General features: G+C 41.0%; 2 protein-coding genes across 4 annotated transcripts; both read right to left on the reverse strand.

Annotated features, from left to right (window-relative positions):
• Positions 1 to 31: 31 nt before the first annotated feature.
• On the reverse strand, positions 32 to 2,532 carry LOC105565345 (PXMP2/4 family protein 3). 2 transcript variants are annotated; one of them, XM_012018462.1, is made up of 6 exons: positions 2,380 to 2,532; positions 2,155 to 2,290; positions 1,290 to 1,385; positions 1,075 to 1,222; positions 787 to 906; positions 32 to 441 (listed from the first exon to the last, which is right to left on the reverse strand). In XM_012018462.1, exons 2-6 carry the CDS (start codon positions 2,250 to 2,252, stop codon positions 355 to 357), a joined length of 549 nt encoding a protein of 182 aa, XP_011873852.1. In that variant the 5' UTR covers positions 2,253 to 2,290; positions 2,380 to 2,532; the 3' UTR covers positions 32 to 354. The 2 variants fall into 2 exon arrangements, with proteins under 2 accessions (XP_011873852.1, XP_011873851.1); XM_012018461.1 differs by lacking the exon at positions 2,380 to 2,532 and having other exon boundaries at positions 2,155 to 2,342.
• Positions 2,533 to 4,761: 2,229 nt separating this feature from the next.
• LOC105565349 (rotatin) lies at positions 4,762 to 20,262 on the reverse strand. 2 transcript variants are annotated; one of them, XM_012018468.1, is made up of 28 exons: positions 14,665 to 20,262; positions 14,381 to 14,565; positions 14,031 to 14,174; positions 13,803 to 13,939; positions 13,168 to 13,426; positions 12,916 to 13,074; positions 12,709 to 12,813; positions 12,106 to 12,627; positions 11,571 to 12,023; positions 11,260 to 11,469; positions 10,984 to 11,190; positions 10,618 to 10,791; positions 10,407 to 10,542; positions 10,051 to 10,272; positions 9,682 to 9,943; positions 9,367 to 9,542; positions 9,037 to 9,279; positions 8,680 to 8,903; positions 8,239 to 8,532; positions 7,808 to 8,045; positions 7,531 to 7,699; positions 7,263 to 7,459; positions 6,441 to 7,165; positions 6,156 to 6,360; positions 5,808 to 6,019; positions 5,552 to 5,692; positions 5,365 to 5,494; positions 4,762 to 5,237 (listed from the first exon to the last, which is right to left on the reverse strand). In XM_012018468.1, the coding sequence occupies exons 1-28, from the start codon at positions 14,708 to 14,710 to the stop codon at positions 4,954 to 4,956; spliced, it is 6,459 nt and encodes a 2,152-aa protein (XP_011873858.1). In that variant the 5' UTR covers positions 14,711 to 20,262; the 3' UTR covers positions 4,762 to 4,953. The 2 variants fall into 2 exon arrangements, with proteins under 2 accessions (XP_011873858.1, XP_011873857.1); XM_012018467.1 differs by having other exon boundaries at positions 14,381 to 20,262.
• Positions 20,263 to 21,968: the final 1,706 nt, after the last annotated feature.

Below are 21,968 nucleotides of genomic sequence, written 5' to 3' on the forward strand. Positions count from 1 at the left end.
CGGGTTCGCACGTAAATCTTCGACATTCTTATTTATATTTTAGTATTTATTAAAATATATTTATATTCAGCACCATTCCAATATGTATTACAATACGTCAGTATGTTTTGTACATTTCTTGACCAACATTAACAAGTCATAACGATGGAATGCATTATTAACATGTTATTTCACTTTGTACAAGCAAGTGTTGTTAGCATAAATTCATTGCACGTTATTTATACAATCTTCTCGCTCTTGCTTTGTGAAATAGTCACAAAGCGTCATCTAGCACGCATACGAAGTAGAATATTATTGCATATTAGTTACAAAAAGTGTCCATAACAATGATTACAAACAGATTATCGTATTCTTCTACTTCTCTTTTGAAATTTTTGCTCTCTTATTGGCAAAATAGATAACCCATGCGAAGCCGATGAGGTTCAGCATCAAGACCCTCAACTGAAAGAAAAAGAAATTAATAAAACATGGACTGCTTGCAGTAAATAATATTGTCTAGAAACAATTTCAATATCAGAAGGAGTGGTATAAAAAATTTAGAAGAAAATTCAATCCAAAACAAGGGAGAATTTTTTGTCTACAAATTGAAAGGGAGAGAGAACTCCTCTGAAAATAAAGGAATATCCAGATAACATGCTTGTCTAAAAGACATCTTCAAGACTTCTTTAAGACGTCTTTAAGATATCTTTTAGACGTGTATGTCTAAAAGACATCTTAAAGATGTTTTTTAGACATGCATGTTATCTGGGCAGTGAGACAAATAGCATAATAAACATATTACGTTACCATTGGTGGAACATATTTTATATTGATATAATGGAACAGCGTTAGATACTTGAGATTAGCCATCAACGTCGGTAAATATAATCTTTGCATCTGAACACACGCCACGTTATGGGACTTGCCCTGCAAACAAACTTCTATTCAGCACTAAATTACAAAGTGAAGACCGTCAGTATAGTCTTGTGTAACAAACAGGTATTAGTTTCTAATATCGTTTGTCAAAATAACTGCTTGGTTTATCGCACTAATACATTTTTATCTCTTTTATTGGTAAGTCCACGATCTTCGTACCTCGAAGATGGCGAGCAGGTAGAGCGCGAGCGCCTGGAAACACGGCGTGTAGATAAGTCTCTCTATCAGAAGTATCCCCAGAGGTTGCTTCACGAACAATCGTACGTATGTGTAAAAGTAATGGGGTACCGGTCCTCCGAATAGCAGGCTGCAACAAACATTTCGTGCGTGAATTCTGGCTTCGTTAGCGGTGAAAACAGCAGTCTGCGGCTTACCCGAATAGAGCGAAGGCCAGGACACTGTCCTCGTTAAGCTGCTTGGCGCCAGACAGTTTCTGAGACGCCACATTTCCAAGGGCTGCGATAATGCAACTGAAAACAATGACAATTTTCACGTTTCTGTCACCCAGTTCAACGTCGAACGTACAAGCCTGGCTTGTAAACATTGGAACATTTTACATAAATGCATGTCTAGCAAAATATTAGTGGCAGTTTGCCGGATTCACATTAAACTTGTTGTGTCGACGACAAACAAGGTGTGATAGATTGATGCAGCAAAAACCGAGCGAAATATGTCATTTCGCAACTATTTCAACGGAACATATCATTCAAATGGCTTCGATGGCAGATTCCGTTCGGTTTTCAGTCAACTATGCCACCGTATCCCTTCACCGATAGATTCTGTTGCTTGGCACCTTGCAAGTTGCATCTATCCTTGTTGGATACACGCGTTTAAGATATTTTTTAGCATACGTGTATATACAAATATTTAATTATCACACAAGTAATTTCGTATTCGGCCAGAACTGGCTGTAATTTAATTAGAAGCGATTCACTAGCCAGAATTTAACTTGTACCTGAACTCTTCTAACGTCTGCCTATTAAACAAGACTATACTGACAGTCTTTACTTGGTGATTTAGCGCTAAGCAGGTGTCCGTTTGCAGAGCAAGTGGTCAAATTGGTGAGACGTCCGCCCAGCATTCTCCAAGGGAGAATGACCGTTTCTATTTAATCATGTCCACTACGTTTAATCGCGTGAATTACATTGTCGTTACGTTTGCTCTTTGTGACATAACGCATGCTTAGTCACGTATACCTCCGTGGACATAATCGCGGCGGGATCCCGCCGCGTCGGTTACCTCGTTATAGCTTTCGTCCTCACAGGGCTGCTGTAGAGCCGTTCTAGGTACGCGCCGATGAGGCTGTACGCGAGACTGGTTGGCTTGGAGAGCGACATTTTTTACGCGTCAATCGCCGCCCGTCCTCGACTTGGTCCTGGAGAAGGCAAAATTTCAACGATGAGTCATGAGAACCACGCGAAAAAAACACGGTGACATACGATAAAACGGGTGCAAAGTGCAAACCGCCGTATCAGCTGATAAACTCTTCAGCTGATGAACCTGCACTTGATCGGAGTCGCTCCTAGGACGGGCCCATGCGCGACGAGTGTTTCGTGCACTTCATCGCGATTTGCGTATAATAAACGTGCGATGCGCCCGGAACGCAAATGTACGGCGGGATCTGAGAAATATTTTGTACGGACGCGACTCGCCGAAGGTCTACCTGCGCAATTCGATTCTCAGGCCGGAATTCGACAATCAATTCTTCCGCCGCCGAGGACGGTCGTCTCGAGTGCGGGCCAGCTTCGAGCGAGATCGATCGCCTTAGTGCGCAACAATTACGAAATCTCTCGGGGGCCTCCGCGGGGGATAACCTCATTTCGAGCTCTGGACTTCAATGATTCTTTTAGGAGTCAACAATTGTCCCCTTTGAAATGTTTAGCTAATTTAAAGACTGCAGCAGTTCTCTAGGAATTCTCTCATTGAGCATAACACTTGTCCTGTAATAGACATTAAAACTGATTTGTGTTCTTTCTACAAAGAGTGTTTGGCAACAGGTGGGACCATGAACATGCAGGAATACCTGAGGGATATCAAGTAAAACGCCGGCGTGGCCGCTCTCAGGTTTCTCTCTGTCCATAGCGTCACGGAATGTAAATTATTTTCAGGCCTTGAAAAGAATAAAGCACTTGGAAAAAATGCAAAAATAAGTTATATACCTCGATGCTTTTAGTAAATAATCTTTTCTTTACATTTAATTTTTGCCAAGCGACGATTTTAACTTGCAGATTCGTGTTTTACAGACCAAAATACACGATCCTGTGAATTTTCATCACAAACGGGGAGTGAGAGAGGCTCTCCTTCAGTATTACCGTTTTTACTAAATATACATAGACTTGTTTATAGATGCGATAATCAGCGGTGATCGTGGCGCAGAGGATCGTGCGCTGGTCTGGTAATCCGAAGTTCCGGGTTCAAAACCAAACAAAACAATTGTTGGGTTTCACGTTCGATCGCCACATAGCAAAGTGGATATAGAGAGCGGTGTTAAAAGTTAAACGTTTGGGCACGTTCCTTCAAAAACGCCCTGTAACCCTAAGGGGAAACAATAAAGTGGTATTAATTATAGATGCGATAATGGATGTACACAGAACGGACGGCTTGTGATACGTTCATCAACAGATCGCTGAACTCGGGCTCGCCCAAATTTATAAATGCTCGGCATTCGTCGTTCGCTTGGCGCACGAGTTAGAACCACTGCTGTCGGAGCACGTGCTGAGTCCTGTCATAGGCACCTTGAAAGATACATCTAGGGCGTTAGCCTTCGCGTGTACCTCGCGCGTAAGCTCGCAATGGATTGAAATCTCGTCCGGCAGAATATTACCGTCGACTTGAATGTAACGTTCTGCCGAACGAGACGAAATCCCGTTGAGTTTCTCACGCGCGAGGTACACGCGAAGTCGAACGCCCTAGATGTATCTTTTTAGGTGCCTATGTGTAACCAATCCACGCCGAAGAATCCAAACATGCCGAGTACAACGCCGAAACTCGTCACGAAGCCTCCGGATCAACCGCATCCAACTGTGGTATCCCGCGTCGTTGAGGCGGGAACTCCTGGCGGAGATTCATCAGAGCAGCGAGCGCAAGCTGGACTCCACGTACAATCTTATCCCTAGCGATCATCCCGGCGTGAGAGACACAAGAAAGAACATTCGCGTGGCCTGCAACAAGGATGAGACCGACGTTTTTCCGACCAACAAATACCACACGTACAAGAAGACGGCATTTACGGCCAATCAGTGTTCAAGCCAGAACGAAACGCCTGTAACCGCTCAAAAGGAATCGCCTATGGACCAACGTAAATTTTATACCTTCCCGAAGAAGAGCAACCCCGTCGAGAGAACTGACAATATCGCGAGCGAGCGATATTGTCTATTTCCAGGATTGGGGTCTTATTCTTGAAAAATATCGCATATTTTATAAATGTCACTAAAATGTTACGCTAAGACTCCTGGCAGCGAATATCTGGAGTGGAGAAAAGAACGAGAATCTATCCAGAGAAACTTGCATAGGTCTATAAACATATGCAAGAGGTCTTGTACTTAAAGTCCGGTATTCATGGTCAGATCTTATATTCAAGACCGTCTTGAATTTATCGAAAGATGCTGTATGGAGCATTGCATTGACTACGGAGTATCTAAAGATGATCTTCAGACTGTCTTGAATATAATATCTGACTATGAATACCGGCCCAAAACTCGACAACGGAGGCGGATTATCTTATTTCTAGCGGGTATCTATTATTTCCATTAAAGCTGACGTTCGATGACCGCTAGGCTGCACTAGGTGAGGCCCTCGTTAGGCTGCGTTTCCACTGAATAATCCAATTAAACTTCATTAGCAATATAATGACGTTAAATATTTATCCAAAAACATGTGTGTATCTACACTGACAATTTGCATTAGCGCAGCATTTAAAAACGCACACTCCAATGTAACTATACAATATTCCATATATAAAAAATATAATTGAATTATTTTACAAGCTAACGTTGTTCGGAAATAAGTATGTACAACATTTGGTCATTCGTCGAGGTATCAACTAGGTTGCACGCCACTGTTCTTCACTTCGACCGGACTGAGAATGGTGAGCACGTATTGCAGAACCCTGACTAGTTCTCGCTCCTGTTTACTGGCGTCGATACTCGACAACGTAAATCTGCCGAGGGCCTCCCGAATGCTTTGCGAGAACCCGGCGCTTCGCGCGATAAGCTTTCCCTTTTGGTTGTTGCTGATCAGAGACCACAGCATGGATCCAACTAGATTGATCTCGCACGGCGATCCATTCTTGAAGACGTCGTGCAGCAGATTGATAAAATCCACTGAAAAATAGCAAACGTTCAGTACGATTTGTGATGTAAATATAAATTACCGCATCCTTCTTAAAATTTATACACGATACATTAATAAGTTACTGCAACTTTCCTAGGTTTGCACTCGTTTATTTACCTGAACTAAGAAGCCGAGGCCTGTTTGTTACGTTGAACGCTAAATTGCGCAATATCGATATTGCGAGAACTTTGCTCGATGACGAAGAACATTTGGCCAAGTGCATCAAAACGTCCAGAGCATCAGTGGCCTAAAAATATTACCATACAATTATCGCGAGTAACCGTGATACACGTTTCTATCTTACCTTTGGTACGCATAACTGTCCTTCCTCGTAATAAGTAAAATCTATTAAAAATTCCAGACAATATATCTCCACCAACGGCCACGGCTTTATCCTTTTAGTAATGGTGGGATGAATCTTTGTGAAAAGCTGAAGAAGATTACTCTGCAAAATAAACAATTAATTCGTAGTTAATTAATCAGTTGGAAAATAGCATACGCTTTGTACTATCAAGTCTCATTACTTCCATTCTGTAATAATGAGGAGAGGATTTAATTACCTTCGAAATGCAGACTCTACACTCGTGAACGTGCACCGCATTTCGCAGAATGTGAAAGGCAAAGTGCATCTTGTGATTATCGAAAATTTGGCCGGCTCTCTCGATCTCTTTGCATGTTACTTGTATGACAACGTGTATCAACGCAAGCGTATTTGGCGTTTTCCTCAATCCACTCCCCGGTAATATCGTCGTTAATGTTAAGGACTGGGCGGCTAAAAATACGGTAAAATTAAAATGCAATTAATTTAGAAGGATTGCATATTGTTCCAAACTTGAGAAATTGTACATCTTTGCATATCGATTCTTGTAAATAGTAACTGAATGTTACGCTTTTCAACGTAATCTTACCAGCATTACACTTTGTTGTGAATGTCGCCAGCAATTTTAAAGCAGTCGTCGACACCGTTTTATTCAACGCTATCCAAGCCCACAACTTGTGCACCACGTCCGCCAAGCCCTTCTTCGTCAGACTTTCCTTGACACGCACGTCTCCGTACATGAAGTTTATCAGTAGTATGAAGGTACAATTCACATCGTGCAACAAAGGATGAGTCTATGCAACAAAAGAAAAACAGATTACAAATTCGTGCAGGAAATTATGGTCGAAATTTCATGATTAAAGTCTTTTCCTGCCTTTTTCTCCGCTTGCTTTTTGTAAAGTTCAAACGGTTGAAGATTCAGCTTGACGTACAATTCTTTTAAGATCATCAACGCGGTCTCGGGAAGACTGCCCCGTAGCGCCGTTTGCTTTGCCTTCTTTGACACGCACAGTAGATTAGCAAGGGCGCCTACGATAAGATCTTTGTCCTGCGATTGTTTACTGCTCTTTTTGGATTTCGCGTAACTGTGAGCGATGAAAAGATGCAGTAATAGTCCACATAATTCGCCTCCTATAGTAGTTTGTCCCTGATTCGGTAGCTGGTCGTCTTTCGTAAGCAAATCCCTTTCGCTTTCGTTTGATTTTCTGGAATGCACGTTCGCGTTTCTTATAGACAATTTGTTAACGTTCGATATGACGTCTCGCAAACTGCCGTCCTTGCTCTCAATCGAGACGTGTGCCACATTAGTGTCGAGCACGGTTTGCAATAAAGAGGTGTCACTTCTTCCCAGGGAATCTCTCTGAATCTCGTGGGACAGCAGGAAAGCTAAGAAACTAATGGCGCTCATTCTCAGATCTGTCATAGAGTCTTTTATCGCGAAACAAACGGAAGCCATGACCGTTTCAGGCCCGCATAATTCTAACGCGCTCTGAATGGCTTCGAAATGTTGATCCTCCGTTAACGTGAGCACTGCCACGAAGTTATAGATCTCCGTCCAAAGTCTGTTGCGCAGATATATCAGGCGCGATTCAGTAGACTCTAAGTTAAAAGAAATTAACGTACGAATTAAAGATACGAAATAATTGTTTAAAAATTCGATTATAGATTTGCGTTGAATAAATGTTAAAGTACATACGGTATAAGTCGATATTTAAGAAACAAAATAGAATATAAAGCGAGTCTGCCGAAAAAAGTACGACGGCTGCATACTCGTTGCTATGCGCGATGCAATTTGTTAAGACTGTACAGATGGAGATGTACATTTCCAGTGTGTCAGAATAATGACTCAGGCTCTTCCTGCTTCTGATATCCTTCGGGATCTCGGTCAGACACCTTTAAAATGAGAGATCAAATGAGATGATGTAAGTGAAGGAAAATAATCTAGCGATCTTCTATATACGTACCCGAATAAATACTTGTCGATGGAATATTCATAGACTTGCCGAACCACCTCGTGTTGTCCGATGAATATTAAATTGTTCAACAAGTTACAAGCAGCTGTAATAAGCGAAGGCGTTGCTATTGACTGCAAAGGATTGTCCACATCTGTTATTTCCGAAACTCTGCCGGAAACTGTGAGAGAAACAAAGATTTAAATATAAACCTAATTGTATAAAATAAAAGGTTATAGTAGTTAAATGATATAATTTAGTTAAATAATTAGTTAAATGTTATAATTACAAAGTTGTAATTCATCCTGACAATTGTACAAGTGCGATACGGTGCGCGGTACCAATGAAATGCAACTAGATTGCAAACTTTGTACGATGGTTGCTTTGCTGTCGTTTCCTTGAGATTCTGACTGTTCCGCATCTAAAGTAGTCGACGTATAGATATTGGAACACAAAACGCTGATCTCATGATAGATATTGCATTGCTCGACATGCATCAGAACAGCTTGAGGTTGTAAAGAATCATCCTGTGCGAAAAGATTATTTCTTAAAGTATGTACGTTGCTTAACTTTGGGGTGTATTTCAGCAATTTAGAAATGTAAAAAAAATACGGGTATGTTTTACATAACATTGTATTAATTAAAATATTTTTAAAATATTTTAAGACTGAGCTTTCTCGACGTTTTCGCTCTAATGACATATCGTGCTTTCGCACTTACACATTGAACAGTCATAAAGTTGCAGTTTTTGAGCATGTTGCAAAACGCGATACACGCTTGTTCTCTCACTAAACAAGATTCGTCTCCGCTCGTGATGCACTGGAGCAACGTGTGACACAAATCGCTCGGTGCCATGGCGATTGCGTTGAAGAGCTGCGACGCAGTATGAACTGTGTTCATCAGACCTGCCAATAATTGTAAAGCCGAAGCGCGAACCAAAGGATCTCTATTTTGCCACAACATTGGTAGCCAATTTAACGAGCGGTCCTCCTCGCACCAAAATACTATCCACGACTAAAACAATACGACAATTATATTATTCGCTTGAGTTGGGATCAACAATTAATACAAAATCCAAATTATGAAATTGATCCATTAATTTGCAATAATAATAATTCGTACATATTGTTCTTAAAACGCTATTTAATTAGAGATACTCACACTTTTATTAAAATTGATTTGCATTTGATGCAACAAGTGATTAAGACATATTATCGAGTTTCTTGTTATCGATAAACCCATAAAACTAACAGTACCAGCACCATGAAAGGACACAATAGGTTCGATAAGTGTGTTGCAAAGAGACAACAGCAGATTCTTATGCTTTCCCCATTCGCATTGCCCGATCAGATACGTCAAACACGTCAACAACCAATCGAGATATGCTAAAAAAGAAAAGGAAGGACATTTACAGTATAAAACTTTACGAAATAAATATTCTAAAATAAAGATTGGTATCATTAAATATCATTAGATATCGTTAAAAAATATTTAAATACATTTAACAAATATTAATACCGAGATTGTAGAAATGCTGTTGATCTCCGAAACATAACGTTGAAACAACGAACTCCACAAATCGAATCCAAGTGTTCTTAGGTTCGTCGTTAGATTTCTGCATTTTTTCGATCGCTGAACACGTTCGTACCAATTTCAATATAGATTGATGTACATTCTGATTGTCAACTTCTAAGTTTTTAAATAAATCTGCCAACAATCTCGTCATGTTTTTCATAATCCTACTAATCCACGAACATTTTCCTGAGAAACGGGAAGGGACCTTAATATATTTCGTATTTGAGAAAAACAAGTATACTCTCGGAATTTGCTATCCGAGTCATCTCTTACCCTTCTTTGCAATATTTAAGTACAATTGTAAAAAGATTAGAACGTCCACGAATAAGTCGCAGTCCTCTTTACTCGTGGGATGTGATAATAAAAATCGCTCGAACGTTTGTTCCCATGGCAGTGACTCGATATCCTTTTCATCGTTACGTTGCAGCACTTTGTAAAATTTCAGATACCTGAGAAATAAAATAATTATAGCAGATAACAGACAATATGCTGTCACATGTGTTTGGTATGCGCTTAAGGTTGATATGTTAAAATAAATAGTAATAATAAAAAAATTATTAGCTACTTAATAACTTAACAATGACTTACATTGTGAGGTAATCCAGCGCGCATATAACGTTATAGTGCATAGTAGAATTTTGAATGTTGTAGAGTTGCTGTTGACAACAATACTGTGGAAAACTGCATTGTAAAGAAAGAAGGTCCTTTTCTAGAATAATCAATTTTTGCGCAATTTCAGAATCCTTCAAGTCATTTAAGCATTTCCACAACACGTTTACGCCACCGTTCGATTCCCAGGTCCAATACTGCCTAATGAACGTTAAAACTATTGGATTGCTGCCATGAATTACTACAAATTATAAAATAAGGAACTTTTCGTTAATTCTGTAACTCGAAATCGTACAGGATCAGTTGTATAGCCTCTTCCAGAAACATTTTTTAATTACTATTACTTACATGATATGTCAGATCGCCTGTGTATACTCGTTTTCCAATGAGATCTGCACACAAACGGTAATTTCATGTTTGTCACAATATATGGCAACGAGATATGTGACGCAATGTTGTTTTCCACATCTTTTTCGTTAACTCTTATGATATATTCGCTGTAGAGTAGTAAGCATAATAGTTGCGCGCCATCAGATTTTATACATTCGTTGTTTGGAAACAAAAAGAGACCTAAAACGAGATTTTATGCAATTAGCAATACATTTATAAATTATAACATCAAAATATCAGTAAAACTAGATGTTTCAATTAAATTTTGAAAAACACATACACGAATTTAAAAAATTATGATAAAATATACGTACTTCTTACGATACTAAAAAGAACATTAGAGCTGAGAGATAACTCGTGTCGTATGGTGCATTCAAAAAATGCGAGTAACTTTAATATGCTGATTATCGGTATTACAGAATCTGGATAATTTACATAATCCTTCTCTACCTAAAAATATTTAATATAAATCAGATAAGAAACATATATGTAATATTCCTTTTTATCAAGTATATGGTAACTTACCAGAGCTTTATTGAAAATATCCAAAATCAAGGGCAGTCCACCTTGATTAATGAACAATTTATGCAACGAAGTGTCGGAAAGCATCACGCTAATTTGTACTAATGCAGATTTTCGAATTTTCGGATCGACATTTGGTTCGGTCAACATTTCCAGCACAGATAACATATTGCTCCTCTGCAAACAAGATATTTTTGTGAATTGTGTCGAAAATGGTATATACATTATGTACATTTCTAAAATAGCACTTTACTTTTAACTTTAATTTATTAATCTTAATAATTTAAAATACACGAAGGACGATTCTCTGCCAAATAATTAGTCAAGACTATAAGAGGTTCTTAAATATTCTGAATGCAAATATGTAACCTGATAATTGCCTTCTGATCGCTTAACGAAGTTTTTACGTTCAAATATGCAGAGTGAGCTAAGAGGCAAGCCGTGTAAAGACGACAAACGTGGCAATTTCTGGACAGAATCCTTTTCCTTCCCAAGGAGCCAGATTAACCGACATAACGCTTCTTCCCGGATATCGCTATCTGGTGAATAGAGAAATCTTAAATTGCCCTTTATCACCTGAAAGTGCGAGTTATGTAGTACATAACAAATAACCACGAAGAGATGTCTGCAATCAAGTTACATTACCTCGAGAAAAGGCAACTGTATATTGTTGGAAATATCGGGATCAAACATTTTAGTTATACATTGTCCCAAGGGTGTATGTGTATCAGCATGACACTGCAAAAGGTACAGTACGGGAACGAGAGCTTCCAAAGCTCTCAACCATCCAGTTTCGCCCATTTGTATCTTTCCTTTCAGTATAAATACTAATATGTCTCTCGACATCTCGTTTATCTGTTAAATTGAAATTAAATTAAATTGTAAAATCTAAAACTGCACTATAATTTTGCAGCAAGTGGCCACATAGAATGTGATTAAACCAATTTGTTTATTACTCTGCTATCCTCGCTAGTTGCGCCATAAGAAATAATTTCTGTCAAGACACTTGGTTCAAGCAGGAACGTCAGATTTTCCCACGACAGTTTATTGTATTCTACTCCTAGAATATTCTTGACCAGGGTGTAGCATTCGACATATGTGGTATATCGGACGTCCACGTCTGCGTTTGCTAATAGGTTCAATGTCAGTTTCGTTGCTAGTGCACGATCCTCATCATTGAAAGAATACCTCGGATTATCTTGTAAAAATTTTACAGCCATTTTAACGACAGTTAAGTTCTTATGGTACGATAAGCTCAATTTGGATGCGTGTAACATTCTCAAAGTTTCCGAAGGCGATTGCTCCGATAAATTTTTTAACACACAGATAGCTGACTGCATGGACTTTGCAACGGCTCTGGTCTCGTCGAATAGTTTTATCAATGCTGTCTGATTAGCACCTTGAAATTGCTGTAAATGAAGAAGATTGTATTAGCGATGGATAATTGGCGACATCGAAGAGAAAAAAAAAGAAAAGAGTTGTATCACTTACGCGAGCATATTCTAAAAGTATAGAGTGCAACGCTGGGTACAATAGATATATCGGTGCGTCCATTACAGCACTTGTTATCGATGCCTTCAAAGCATTCGGTATGACAGCGTCCGCCAGCTCTAATGGCACGATACTGCTCAACAACCTCGTAATAATGGTAGTAAGGTACAAGTACGTTATCCTCAAGTAATCTACATTGCTACAGCTTCCAAAGTATTCCATCACTTCCCCCATTAAATTCAACAGAGCTTTCAGGTCATCGTTTATCTTCGTTGCCATACCGTCGTTGCAGAGCCAGATATTCGGCATTACACAAATTGTCAACAGCTGCACTAATTCGTGCGTCAGATCTGTGACGTATTTGATGTTTCGTAGAGGAAATATGGAATCGATAGGAATGCTTAATTGGGTGAGAACGTGCTTCAAGGATTCTATACAATAAACCGGCAGAAGCATCTGCTGCAATTGTAGGACAGAATCGTCAACATTTTCGCTGACACTCTGACTCCTATCGCTGGTCCCCTAAAAAGAATATTATGCAATAAAAAAAGAGCTCGAGAGTGAGATATACTTGACGAGAAATTGAAATTAATCTCTACGCACTGCCGATTGATATGCTTGATAGTTTGCTTCGGGTACACCACTATCCGGACCGTCACCACCTTCCGAGGATGTGTAAACGTTACTGTCTAACTTGCCGCCCAGTAACTATGTCAAAAAAATAGTACAAATAGAGTGAAATAAATTATATTGTTAAATATAAAAAGATGCTGTACAGTCTCTTGTATCAAACAGGTAAAATATTATTACCTTTTGCTTCTTATTCGCCACACACGGCTCGCAGTAGTAATAAATGCGGAACCTCAGAGAACGCGTTAGTTTACGCAATGTCTTTAACACAGTCGGAACTATACACGCGACATGAGTTTCCGACATGTTGGTGCTCGATTTGAGAAGACCATGAAGTATCTGTAACAGTTTACGTGTGCGTGCTTTATTAACTTTTCATTTTTAAAATAACACATATCTATACATACACATAATTTATTAAGAGATATTTACCGTAATTATTGCCGGACGCTGAAGGAAAACTTCTGCTGGAAAGTCCTGCATCATAACGTTGGTTATAAACTGACATGTGTGCAGTATATGATTAATGTCGACCGCGTTATGAAGAGCTTCTTCAACTGCCGTGAGCACTCCTCTGTCCGACGTAACCAGCGGCTGCCACGGCATTACTAGCCATTTGATACCACCTTCTACCGTTTTGGAGACTCGCGTACCGTTCTCATGTTCCAGCGTTACGTCAAATGGTGTAGTACTAAAAACAATTTATATACATAGAGGAATGTCCTCTATTATGCGACAGGATTCTAATGAGACAGCAGGTTTCCAACGTCCAAATTCAATCACAAATCTTCTTTCGCACCGATTACACGATCTAACAATCAATTTTTTACTAAACAGATTTTATTCCAAGGGCAATAAATTCATGGTGGAACCAACAGATGATGCCTATTAAATTAGCAGAGACTCCATTATCTCATAATAGCGGACTTGCCTCTATACATATACGTTAATTGAGAAACAATGAACCCAGAGTCTCGACATATTCAGCCGTCACTGATCCTTCTATAATGCATACTTAATAATATACTATTTAACTTTGCTACGGTTCTATTCGCGTCAATTCTTACTTGTCCAAGATAGATGGGAGATTGAAAATATCATTCTCATCGTTGTAGTCTTCCCTCTCGCAGTTGTTATTCGTGTACCTAACACGATCTTGTGTTTGTATTCGACATTTATCAGACTCTGACCACACCGTAGCATCCTGCAAGGTGACTACAGTTATTTCTTTGTTTCTATAATGGATACTAATATACAATTATCACTATATTTTAATGTATGTTTGATTTATTTACTCGATTCCTTTCTAGATGCAGAACTGCTTCTTCAATCTCATCCAATTTTGCATACCATTCGGAGGAGAGCTTCCTCCTCAATTCGTAAAGCTCATTTTGGAACTTTAGCTTGCCGAATGCATTCAAGTAACTCTTTGCATCTACCTTCGAGTAAAGATTGTACATTAATTAAAATACAATTAGTTATCTGCGTAGCAGACTAAGAAGTATTTTACTAAAACCTAAAACGCAATTCAAAGTAGATTTTACTGTACCGAGAATATTTCATCTGGAGCTCAATTAGCTCGGGATCTTAATGAGAGAAGTATAGGGCTGCTTTCAAACTGAAAATTTGTCGAGAGCTTAAATACCTTTAACAGTCGCAACAAGAAATTCAGTGCTTTCTCCGGCTGTGGTGCAGTCTCGAAAGAGAACCAATTAAACAGCTTCTGGATTATCTCCTTCCTGACGGCATCGCAATCACACGCGAAACCTAAATCGTACTTGGAAATAACATTATCCAGAGCTCGCAGTCGTATCTCGTCGATGGTGTGGCCTGAAGAAGGAAATGCCAAGGTAAAGGGGGAAAACGCGCAGTAAGTGTGCGTTCGTATTAAATTTCCCGAATGACCAATTGTCCTCTCTCGCTCCTTACCAAGTTTCTTAACGTGTACGGCGGTTATTCCGGCGGTGCCCAGCATCGTAAAACAATCTGTCAGACCATTGCAGGTTATCCGTCACATGGGCTTTGAAAATTTAACCGCCAAATTCAACGGCATAGGCACGGAAAGAAGCCCGATGGGCGAGCGGGCATCGAGTGATACGGACGGTGAATGAATCGCGACGCTACTCACGGCGCGCTACGTCGCCGTCGGTAAACGCGGCGGCCCGTATTACCGACGGAGTCGGCCGATTCGCTACGGGGTTGCGAGAGTTGCCGCCAGATGGAGCCGCGTGTACCGTTCGCTGCCCGGCGGGCTCGCCCGCGCGATACGCGGCGGCCATGCTTCCCCGTAGAGACTTCAACGGGCGCATGCTCAGCGCGCGGGGGCGCCGCGAAATTCGTTCAACCGAATTTCGTTGCGACACGACGATTACGCGAGGTATCGTTACTCGCGAGAGTATGGAAATTCGCTTTGATCGCTGAACGGAATCTTCGACGAATATTTAATGACATCCGTTATCGTCGTGTCACGAACTACGAGAAAAGGAAGCGTCGCGAGAACGGATTCATGTTTTTAGGATGGCCTCAAACTCCGATCAATTTAATCCACGACTTGTTAAGAAACACCTTTTTGTTACTGTATATGGGACCTTTTGTCGATTAACGTACGAAAGAGAGAGAGAGAGAGAGAGAAGGAATAATTTTGTTGAAATTAATTCGACGATTAATCATATATTAGTTGAGAGAAATAACACTTGTTATTCTGTGACTATAGACGAAATTAATTTTCTGTTTTATATATGATAAGAGAAGACAGAGGAAAGAAAAGAATTATTGACGAATTATGTACAATTGGACATTTTGTTTTGATTTTGCCGCTTGATTTATCAAATGATGTGTGCTATTTTATTAATACATATTTATTAATTTTGTGTTGTTTAATATATAGGAAAAAGACCAGAAAGAAATATGATATAGTTGGAAATTTTGCTTTAAGCAATTCTGTCGATCGAATTAATCGCCAATTAATTTGTCACGCAATCTCTGTACTATTCTGTTACCGTGGATAAGATTATTGAGTTTTGTTACCCGGCATGAAAAAAATGAGAGATTGAATTAGGAATATGAAAGAGAAAGTTAGATTGAAGATAACGAATTACAAAGTTCGAAATTTTGCTTAAGCAACTCGGTCGGCTGAATTAATCGCCGATTAAGTTAATCGGAGTTTGCCGAAGTTGCCCTTAGGTGTACAGACACAGCAATCAACGACACAACAAGGATCTTTCAAAGGTCCGTTTAATCACCTTACGAAATTACAAGGATAATTCGAAGCACATGCTTTCCGCTAACGAGGTACGTGTAGGTATTTACGATCGGTTTAAATTTTCTTTTTACGACACAGAATTACATAATTATGTACACATTATTTAACTGCATATAAACATACAAAAGGTTTTAAAATTAACCGTCGAGTCGTTGATGAAACCTTGGTGTAATTACCGTCTCCAGTGCCACGACGCTCGACTCCTCCACGTCATTCGGGCTCGATAATCCATCGGTATACCGGGCGAAGCTCGAAGCTTTATCGTGGTTCAAGGGAAAAAGAAGAAAAGTAACTATTCGTCATCCCGTAAGACTTAAAACGCCTTATCTCGCAACACTTCCGAGCTGCCTCGCCGTAATCGATATACGTCGCGTCGAAAATGACTTTTAAATTTATTTTTTCATCGAAATACATCCAGGAGCAATCTCTCGTGCGAGATTGCGTTTGATTCTCCTCACCTCCTTGCGGGCACGGTAGAACGGACGAGATCGGAACGGAGGACTAGGATGAGAAACGAAAGCGAAGATCCAGCTCCGTTATAATCCGCGAAAGCGGAAAACGTACGGCGATGGAGACGCGTTCGCTTACGGGATGACCGACGCGATGGATAAAAGTACGCGCGATGTAACGCAAGGGGGGGGGGGGATGCTCTCCTCCGCGCTAAACAATGACGACCCATTCGGCGAAACGCGGCCTCCTCCGCCGCGCGGCCGTCTCGCGGAGCGTTGCCGTAAAAAAAGAAACGTGTGATTTACGACTTCGCCCCGTGCCGGCGCGGAGGACGCCGGAAATGAGCCATCAATGGAGACGATCGCGCGCCGGAGCACGCCGTTCGCACGTTTCTCAAGCAATTACGTAGTTATGTAATATATGTAACTGCGAATCTCGTGTATCACGTGGCCGGAGGGGGGGGGGGGAGAGCGCGTTTATGCTATATCTTTTTATTGCGTGAAATTGTACCACGCGGAGAGCGCGAGTCTCGTATTGCTGTGGAGCGAAACGGCGCGTGATCGTCTCTCCGATTAGCGCTGCATCCTTCGTGTGTGCTTTTTTTTAGTGATGCAAGCGGTGCATCATTTCATCAGAAATCGATCTCTCTGACGCGACGTATACATATCTCGATGTTTGTTCTCTCACTCTCGATTCGACCGAGCTCTCTCTCTCTCTCTCTCTCTCTCTCTCTCTCTCTCTCTCGCTCGCTCGCTCGCTCGCATCTTTCTTCTTCTTTACATAATCCTCAGCGTAAGAAGTTTTTTTGCGCAAAAATCCCTCCGCGATACGCCGAGGATCGCTTAAAACGCATCACTCGCGAGAGCTCTCGATCGAATTTTCTTCAACTGGGTGAGAATTATTGCTCTTTGTTACACGACGTGACGTTGGTCGCCGCTCGACGTACGCAAATCGTAAATTATTTCGCCGAGTTCCGCTCGCCCGTCGCTTTTAGATGTCGCGTCCAGCACTTGGGGGACGAGTCAAACTTGGCCGTTCTCCCACAATTTATTGGCATAATTAAAAAAATTTCCCGTCCCGTTGTTACTTTTTAAACGATATTGCATTGCAATAGGAAAAAGATTAATGCAGGAGTTAAAATTAATTTTTACACAAATCTGGTATTCTCGCGTACATTTTTTACTCCTTTTATCGCCTTTCATAAATTGATGCTTATATTTAACGCAGCCTCGTTGAAATGCAATCAATTCAACAAAAAATATACGCAACATACATTGCGTATAATATAATGTATAACATTAATGTATTTAACATATAAATGTAATACGTTAAAAGAAAAATTGTTTTTTAATAATCACGCTCGCCGCTGGACGCGTTACGCGCTAAAAGTAACAGGCCAGCTATTAACTCATATTGGTCGAGGAAATGCCATGAATTTCATTCCAGCGTTTTAATAACGTCTGTCCGCGATTTACAATAATCATTACAATTCACAATAATGTGCATAGAAGCGTGTGTGTACACATGGTTAAGCTACGAGCTCTTTGATCCCTTTAACCCCTTCCCGACGGCAACGCGTGTTAACGTACAGCGCGACTCTCGGTGCAACGAAACTCTTTCATCGAGATCTCAGATACGAAAAAAGGAATGCGAAGATAGAAATTATTTCAATCACACAACAATTTGCCTACCTAAAACTACGTTACCCTACGTAACAATGTCATGTAAATATCCTACGATGTAAAATTTACTATCAAACACGTAACGCGCACACAAATTTGGATCACATAATTTCCGTCGGTGAGAAATTCTGCGATCTAATTGCATATTTAATAGATCTATATACTTTAAAAGTTTACCTTACGCGAGCATCTTTTCAGCGATCGTGTTACCCCCGCGATAAAATTTACATTTAGTTACTTGAGCTGACGATTTAAACGACATTTCCGTGTACCGAGAGTCCCGAGTGAAAGTATCGTCGCGTTTTTAAGAAGCTGTTAAGCTGAATCTACAATAGACGCAGCAAGTCGTAAGTCGCAAGAAATTGACCAATCACAGTCAAATATGACAATAATAATCGACTGTCATTGGCCGATGTCTTGCGGCTTGCGACTCGCTGCGTCTATTGTACAGCCAGTCCTTGGTCGACGATACGTTTCTTTCGCGTATCCGACCATCGCGTATATATGCAAAGTTGCCGGACAATCGTAGTATCGAGCGGAAGGGGTTAATTCGACGGCTGCGTCGCGGAATCTCGGCCCCCGAGTGTTCGAGATAATCCAATTATTACAGTTTCCGCGACGATTTTCGTAATTTAATTAAAATACGATATCTTTATTTTTATAATTTCACCGAGATTAATTGCTCCGCGTCGATAGAGGGATTTTCCAATAAATGCATTTTAATGTCTCCGCCCGATGTAAAAATCCTGCGGTATGCCAGAGGCTGTCGGCAGCTCGGCCGTTTTCCCGTTTATAAATTTTTCTCGTATCTTCTTTCCCCTTTCGACTAATTCCCACGCTGAATTTTATATCGTTCGTTGTTTGTTTCGTTACGCCGCAATACCGCGGCAACGGGCGAAAGACACTCGATATCACGGGGCGAGACGTCGCGGCGTCACCCGACATGAGAAGCGGAGTAGGTGTCTCACAGTCTCTCACAGATAACAACGGCCAGAATCGACTTTAGCTCGTATATGCAGTTAAACAATCGGACCAAGTACAACGTATTAGGGAATTAATTAATTAGATACGCCGGGCGCGTAACGGAGCGCCCGGCGTTTAAAAGGTACGAGAGAGTGAGAAGCGACACGAGAATTCGTTATTCTTAAAGTTCCTATCGAAGTACGAGGAAAGAGGAAAGAGGAAATGGCAAGGGTAATCACGACGGGAAACACATACACGGTATATGCTATTACAAAAAAATAATAAATATTAAACGTTAAACGTTAATTACAAATCGGCCCGTGCGGCGACGATTCTGAGAGACTCGGCGCCGCGTCGGTTTAACAATTTATCGTAGACATCGATAACGATAATTTTTTTTTGTTTTATTAAACGTGTCGCGTGTGAGTGTACGTATGTGTGTGCGTGAACGTGAGTGCGCGCATGTGTGAGTGTGCGTGTCTGAATACGAGTACTTCGTGTCACTTTCGATCTAGAGTAAAGTCGACGAGAGGAAGAGTTGCTTTCTGACATTTAATCGAAGGACTTTTTTTTCTTTCGGCGTTAAATTAATCGCGCGTAATAAATGTATACGTGCAGTTTCGATAGATTTCAGTGTATAACAACAAGTCGTTATAAAAATTTAATTGCGGAAGCGCAGTTGTGCTTAATTGATGGCTTTGTATGATGTAACGTTAAGGTTTGTTTTAAATTTTCGTTCTCCAAACGGTAAATCACCCGACAACGACAAAAAAAATGACACAGGTCACACCAGGTTTTTGCCAATTTTTCAAGTTGGAGCACAGTGACGTATTTAGGCAACTGTTTTTTTTTCGAAAAAAATACCGTTGCAGTCGTGGCGAAAAAAAAAGATAAAGCCTCGAACAGAAACTGATTACCGACGGTTAGACGGTACGCAATAGACATACGTGACTAACGATCATTATCTACGCTCATTTAAAATACTGTCTGGTTTCGATATCGATGGAAATAGCTTTTGTGTGTCCGTATTTTTTCACCGTTCGTACATGCCGGCACACTTCGCGACGAATAATCGTCAAGTTCCCTCTGTCGTTTCTCTCTACTGTTTTATTAAAACTTACGCGCTAACTTGTGTATATATGTACGCGTGTACACATATGTATATAGATATTGTATATATATACATACATATATCAATTTTCTTTTATATGTATATTATATATATATAAGATTATATATATATAAGATACGGGTAAATGTATAATAAATTAATTATTAATCATCATTAAACCTATTTACGATGCGCCGTTAACAACTAGTGATATGTACTCGTTTTGAACTATAGCGTTAGTTTGATGCGACCCCTAAGGTGGTCGGCGCGTCGCCCTTCGCGATCGAGAAGCGATCGGGGAATTTTTCCCGAAATAAGAATAAAATTCGAAACGATCCTCGCGCACCCCTCCACCCCCTGGCCGGTCCCGCCGGCCGAGCCCCCGTTTTTCTCTCCCCCCCCCTCCCTCCCCAACTCCGCGAATGCAAATTCCGCGTCGTGCCGTTTCCGCGTTTTATCGAATCAACCCTCGGCCGATTAGGCGTGTGCCCGCGATTTTTGCCGGGTCGCTGCGCAAAAGCCTTTTGTATTCCGCCGGAGGCTACTCTCCCGGGGAAAACCGCGCCAGACGGACACGGCCGCGAGAAGTGGTCTCCCGCTTCCTCCCCCCCCCCGTCTTCACCCCCGTTTCCTCTCCTTCTTTTTCGCGGAACGACCTGGCGCTTTTTTTTTGCCGTACGCGCGCCACGGCCTCGGGTCGATCGATATTTCCGCGTGTATTAATTCACGCTCTCCCGAAGGGGAGACCGCCGCTTTACGGAACAATCCTCTCACGTTTCTCCTTCCCCCTTGCCCCTCACCCCCCCCCCCACTGTTCCGCGCACTTCCCGTGTGTTTTCCCGGGGCAAAAAACCACCGAAAACTTTTCAACAGGAAGCTTTTTGCCCTTTGAACGCGAATCCCGATACATATATATATATATATATATAAACATTCCCATCGCGAACGAGAGAGAATACGGATACACGTTCCCCAAATATTCACGGAATGTTCAGCTTGATTATGCTCGCCATAAGGATCGACGATATATTCTAGTCTCAGCCCCGCCGCACACTGCAAATCCACGTGCGTTACATTTGCACACGCATATGTATATGTGTAATTTGGTGAGACGTGAAATTTGCTTCTCGCACGATTCTTCCCGTTTAAAATCGACACGCGACTTGATGAACGTCATTTACATAATTTCCCGCCGTTTGAAAATAATCTTTTTGAACCGCGAGGAAATCAAATCGCACGCACGTGCGTGTAAAAGTAACGCACTTGGATTTGCAGCGCATCTATACACAAATATACGGATATCTACACTTTCAGAAATCTTGCGATACATTTTGATACCCCTCCCTCACAGCTCGTGCGATTGCTTCTCGATCGTTATCGGGCCTGCACGGACACCTCGCTTTTGTGACACTCTTTTTTTTTGTTTTCGCTTAATCCGGTGCACGTGTCGAGAAACGACATCGTTTAACACCGTACAGGCAATTGTTGATATGTATCGTTTTTTTTTCTCCTTTTAGCGTGGCTTATTGCTTAACGTACGGCTACGGTTTTGTAAATCTAGCTTACGCTCTATCCTTACGCCTGTACCAGCGGCGCGCAAACTCGCTTTTGTCACCCGGACAAGGATCTTTCGGAAATCCCGAGACAAATCGCAGGTGACACGGTAAAACATTTAAATAAATGAGCGATCGAGTAAGAGAAACTAAATTCTTAACGCCCTTTCCTCCCCTTTCTCGAAAGAGGGATACTGGCCCCACCTGTCGCA

This window comes from Vollenhovia emeryi, unplaced genomic scaffold (assembly GCF_000949405.1).
Source record: "Vollenhovia emeryi isolate VEMERY1.0 unplaced genomic scaffold, V.emery_V1.0 DF939153.1, whole genome shotgun sequence".
Taxonomy (NCBI): Eukaryota; Metazoa; Arthropoda; class Insecta; order Hymenoptera; family Formicidae; genus Vollenhovia; species Vollenhovia emeryi.

What these genes read in the sequence shown, in the direction of transcription:
- LOC105565349 (XM_012018467.1), bottom strand. Translation starts at nt 14,710, where the DNA reads ATGCTGGGCACCGCCGGAATAACCGCCGTACACGTTAAGAAACTTGGT. An exon ending in TGGCGAATAAGAAGCAAAAG is followed by an intron (nt 12,814 to 12,915) that starts GTAATAATATTT and finishes TTTTTGACATAG; the next exon opens with TTACTGGGCGGCAAGTTAGA. An exon ending in GACAGTTATGCGTACCAAAG is followed by an intron (nt 5,495 to 5,551) that starts GTAAGATAGAAA and finishes TAATATTTTTAG; the next exon opens with GCCACTGATGCTCTGGACGT.
- LOC105565345 (XM_012018462.1), bottom strand. Translation starts at nt 2,252, where the DNA reads ATGTCGCTCTCCAAGCCAACCAGTCTCGCGTACAGCCTCATCGGCGCG. An exon ending in ACCTGCTCGCCATCTTCGAG is followed by an intron (nt 907 to 1,074) that starts GTACGAAGATCG and finishes GTTTGTTTGCAG; the next exon opens with GGCAAGTCCCATAACGTGGC. An exon ending in TAAAATATGTTCCACCAATG is followed by an intron (nt 442 to 786) that starts GTAACGTAATAT and finishes TTTTTCTTTCAG; the next exon opens with TTGAGGGTCTTGATGCTGAA.